Source organism: Petaurus breviceps, unplaced genomic scaffold (genome assembly GCF_028583685.1).
Source record: "Petaurus breviceps papuanus isolate PSGF00001 unplaced genomic scaffold, PetGlider_PUasm1.0 115, whole genome shotgun sequence".
NCBI classification, from domain to species: Eukaryota; Metazoa; Chordata; class Mammalia; order Diprotodontia; family Petauridae; genus Petaurus; species Petaurus breviceps.
Genome location: NW_027185612.1, coordinates 1,415,143 through 1,420,372, shown reverse-complemented (window position 1 = coordinate 1,420,372; position 5,230 = coordinate 1,415,143). Strand labels below are relative to the sequence as shown.

The following is a 5,230-nucleotide window of genomic DNA, read 5'->3' as shown; positions in this document are numbered from 1 at the left end:
GGAGCAGAGAATAAGAAAGAGGGAAGGGGACAGCAATAGCTTCCACCAAACTCAAAGAAAGCAAACACTGACAGGAAGTCTCTCTGCAAAATAATCTTTCGGGCAAATGTATATCTGGCATTAAAACTACATGGAAGCCCATTGGAGAGTGCTCTGCAGTAGGATTTGGATACTTGGCAGTACAGCTTGGGAAAGGCCCTCAGAATCCCATACCTCATTTTATCAGGTGATCTTTGATATCTTCCTAAGACAATTCAAATGAAAGTGATTCAGTTTCCTGGCCTGGCTTTGGTAAAGAGGTCACACAGACATATAACAATGAAGTCAACAATGGATCTCTAGACCTTCAGTTTGATAGGTAGTCTAATCCCTCTTCTCTCCCACATCTTCCTTCAGAGGCCCCCAAATACTGAACTAGTTCTGGCAAGGCTGCATGAGCCCCTCATTATCTATGTGCATACCTCTGGAATGTATATTCCCAAGGCAATCCACAGCATTCAATGCTTCTTTGCACCTGATGATTTCACATACAGATGGTGTGGTACTGGCTGGTGGAAAACCTGGGTTTTCTTGTTATTAATTATTGTGCCAAAATTAGCAGAAGCAGCAGAGAATTGATCCATACTTGGCTGAATCTTCATTTCAGAGGCTGCACTGAGTGCACAAGCAGGTGCAAATAAAAAATCATGCACCAACTCTCCCTCCACTTAATCTCAGCTGTAGCCTTTTCAACTTAAATAATTTACTGTCAGTGCAGTAGGTCAGTACTTTAGTTGATGCTGTTTACATCCTTACTGAAGGCATATGAGAACATTGCTGAAAATGTGATTCTACAAAGCATGGGAGCAAGCAAACAGCCCTGATTCACCCACTGATGACTGGGAAAGTGCAAGAGCATCATCCATTATCCAAAATCTGGCAAGGATGCCACCATGAAAATACCGATCAACTTCTCTGGGCACCCAAACTTTGCTATATTTTCCCACAAGCTCTCACAACTGACAGTATCACAGGCCATGATCAGATCAATGAATGTTGTGTATAGACCTCTGTTCTGCTCCTGCTATTTCTCCTGGAGTTGTCTGTCAGGGAACACCATATCAATCATTCCTCGGCCCTTTCTGAAGCCATACTGAATCTCAGGGAGATGACCATCTACCAGGTGAAGAAGCAGTCTGTTCAGGAGACCTCTGGCAAAAGACACCCCTGTGATTGTGGCTGGACAATTTATTTCCTTTACTTTTATAGAGATGAACAATGGAGATGTCCTTGAACTTCTGGGGGGATAACCTCCTCTTGCCATATAGCCCAGAAGGTTTCAGTCAGCTTTTGTATCAGCAGTGGACCCCTGCCTTATAAATCTCAGCTGGAATAGAATAGGCATCAAGAACTTTGCTTCAGGGGAGGAGCCTAATTGCATAGAAGAGGTCAAGAACTCCTGTTCAAGTCTGTCAAGAGAATTTTGAACCCTGAATGCCATTTGATGTCTTAGCCATGCTTTCCAGCTTTGGGTTGTCTACAAATTTGACAAGCATAATATTTATACTTTTATCCAAGTCACTAAAAATTTTGCTTATTTTTTAACTTTTGAGATCCAAATTTTTTCCCACCTGCCTCCTCTGCCCCCTCATTGGGAGAACAATTTGATAGAGGTTATCCATGTGTACTCATGCAAAATATTTCCACGTTTTGGAAAAAACATAAGAAGAAGAATGGTCATTAATGGATCAATGTCAACCTAAATGGAGTTCTGTACTTCTGAGATCTTAGGAATTTATCTTTGGACTTGTGTTATTTTATGTCAGTATCAATCACTTTGATGAATCTATCTATCTCTCTGTCTTTCAATTAATCTATCTATCTGTCTATCTAATCCAATTTATTAAAGTTGGGGAATATAGTTATCACAGGAAGCAATAGAATTAGGATATAAAAGGATCTCTAGAGACTAGAATAATGGAAGTCCCCCTCTCCCAGGTAAGAAGCCAAACACTTCCAACTGAAAACTCTTTAATGATTCCTTCAGTGCCTAAGACCATCTAACTGGAATCTGGACAAAATTCATCACTGTCTCCTTTCTGCATAAAATGCACATTTTCAATAGGCATAACAAAATTTCATATACAAGGGTGGTTGTTATTCTTGATCTGGTAATGGACCACACAGAGCCATGGGTTTAAACAAAATCTTTTAACTAAAAACCTTCCAATGCCCTCAGGTAGAAACATTTCTCAAGATAATTTGAAAATAATGTAGTTCATAGGATAAAATCAAATCAAGGAAGGCAAAAAAATAAAATAAAGCAGAAACAAATAAAGGTTAAAAAGCAATCAGGAGGGCTGTTTGTTCCATGTGGGTGGGTTTCAGGAGCTACATACCAAGGTCTCAAAAATGGCTTGTATACACCTTTTGTCTAAAGGGCCCACTACTGGATCCCAGACCAACACCCATGGGGAGAATGTTAACTCCAATTACCCAAAGCTTCTTTGTTTGCAAGAGTATTGACCCCTATTATGGGAATTTGGGAGCTAACTCACACCTCTTCTATTTCCAGCTCACAACTTTGTACCATAGGCAATACTCTTATAAACCCAAGCTAATTATCTCGAAGTCCATGAACCAAAATTTCCTCCAAAGTATCCCTGCCTTTGCACAATTCAAGTGCTATTTCTAATTCATGCCTCACTAGTTATCTTAGGTTATATTAAAGAAAAAAATACTTGGAAAATTCCTCAAAGTCATGTGGGGCTCCTACAAAAAAGAGTGAACACTTGGAGCTAACTACTCAGGCATTCTAACAGGCAAACCTTATCCTATAAACCTGCAGTCCACAAAGAACTCACACAAACTGCCAAAACTACCTGGACTCAGATCACTTTGAAAAGCAAAAGCAAATCATAAGCATTTGGGAGCTATCATATCCTGCTTGAAATGAACTTCTAAGCACTAGTATTTTAGAGATTGAAATTCATTCTACTAATATTAGATATTATACTTGTAATTTGTATAGTCATATAATACGTATTGGTATTGGTAATAAGTATTCAAACAAGCAAAAGTCATGACAGAGAAGTTGGTCTTATATAAGAAAACACTCTCCTTGTGCCATTGTGGTCTAAAAAAATACAGAGGGGAAAATTCCTGAAAACAAGTAATAAGTCCTGAGTAGAGTCTCTTTAGCTGGTCCCTACAAAGCAAAAGGACTCCATGTTTATCTCAGACATAGTGCCATATGTAGTACATATATAGAATCTGGAGCTATTCTCCCAATCCTCTTGCTGACACTGAATGGACGGGCTCCTGGAGCAAGGCTACTAATTATTCTCTCAACATCTAGGACTAACCTAAAGTTTGGGGGTGTCTTTGAGGGACATGCTCTCCAGGACTGCAGCAGGATAGAGTGGATAGGCATACATACTGTGGCTATATTGAGCCAAGGGTTGGATGTAGCTCACACACAGAGAGAATCATCTATAATTATAACATGGGTAGCATGTTTTAAGCATATACTGTAACACCAAGGACTTTGTCCAAGACATTTTTAGGAGTTTAAGGAGGTACATTATCAGATCCTGAAAGCTTCTTATGATCAGGAGATGTTGGAAATGTCCCAGGGAGGTCAGCTGAAAATTTGAAGTGACATCAGGGATTTGAGAAAAATTTGCAGAGCATTTTCTCTTATCTCAAAGTCTTTCTTTCTGAACTACAGGGGCTTTTTTGGACAAATCAAGCTCTTCTGGGAGGCAAGGACCAAATTTGTTTGATTTGATGAAAGTGATAGTGATCATTCTATAAACAAGCCCGTATGTTTTTATAGTCATGTTTTGTATGTTGCTGATCTAAGGACAAGAAAGGAGAGTCTATGTGGAGCAAGGTGGGGAACTGCAAAGGTGATCTCTTTGGCCTCACTCCACACATATCCAGCTACTTATTTGGCAAAGTATCTGGGTTATCCTGATATGAGAGAGTAGAATGAGATGTGGAGCGATCAGTTGAGAATGGATCCAAAGAAGATCTGGGAACAAATTGTGAAGAACCTCATTGAACAGGTGCCTACAATGGGGTAGAAACCAATTCACACACAAACACAGAGACATCCCTAATTTTTTTTACAAAGAAAAAAAGAAATGTCTCTTAATTTGCCCAGGTATCTTGGTGCTGCTTCTTTCTTCTCCTCTCCCCATGTTAACACAAAACGGAAACAATGCTTGGAAAATCAGTAGTATCCAATTTTATTAAAACCATGTAATTCAGCTAGCAGAGTAAAGTTAACACATTAAACCATATTGTCTCATCTGTTGGGTCAGAGTATGAATTTATGAATTTATTTATGAGTTTATAGGCATTTAACTTGCTCTATACTCTGAATATGATTAGAACAGGAAAGATTGAATTCTGAGATGTTTGGTAAACAGTTGTTTAAATGAAAGAGGATATGTGATATAGTAAAAAATGGCATTGGGTTTGAAATCAGAAGAAACCCAGGTTTGTATTCTAACCTTGAAACTAACAACTTAGTTGTGGTTTCCTTACCTGTAAAATAAAAGCAAAGTCTGCAATATTATTTCAGAGTTTTTTTGATGAAATTTTTTTTACAAATCATAACGAGATATATAAATGAACTGTTATCAAAAAAATAATAATGTGACAGTCAATGATAGATAATTCTGGCAATTTCAATAAGCGGCTAATGAGAGAAAATGGATCATTATGAAGCAGAAAAACTATGGGCAATTCCAGCTTAGGGTTAAGAACCAAGAATACAACAGGATTTTATCTCTTCCCTATACAAACACTATTTGGTCAAAATGAATATCAAGGACACAATGGCCAATGTGAAACTTTTAAGTAGGTGATGTAGCTAGTAGAGTGTCAGACTTAGAGAAAGGATGTCTTTAATTCAAATCCTGCCTCAGTCACTTACTAACCCTCTTATCAAGTCATTTAGATTCTGAGATTTATTTTCCTTATTGATAAAATGTGGATAGTTATGTTGTGCCTGGTTTTTCCATTCCCCAACCTCAGGGAAGTGAGCAGACTTCCAGGTCAGCTCCACCCTCCCCCACTGGGTCTCCACCCTTCCCCAGTCAGCTCACCTGGGCAGAGGTGGGTGGGCTTCCAGTCAGGGAGACTTGGCACCGGTGGAAATTTCAAGGTGTGTACTGACCAATCACTGATTTTGGCCTCTGCAAGTTTCTGCTTACTTAATTCCTAACCGTTGGCCACATGG

The 5,230-nt window shown here is 39.0% G+C and overlaps 1 protein-coding gene across 1 annotated transcript in view; it reads right to left on the bottom strand.

Moving 5' to 3' along the window:
• The window catches only part of LOC138158571 (GTPase IMAP family member 8-like), a 9,449-nt gene extending 8,431 nt beyond the window's left edge, over positions 1-1,018 (bottom strand). Inside the window, exon 1 of the mRNA XM_069084630.1 lies at positions 943-1,018. Within this exon, the coding sequence (XP_068940731.1) occupies positions 943-1,018 (76 nt within the window). The remainder of the gene's footprint in view (positions 1-942) is intronic.
• Between the last annotated feature and the right edge of the window lie 4,212 nt (positions 1,019-5,230).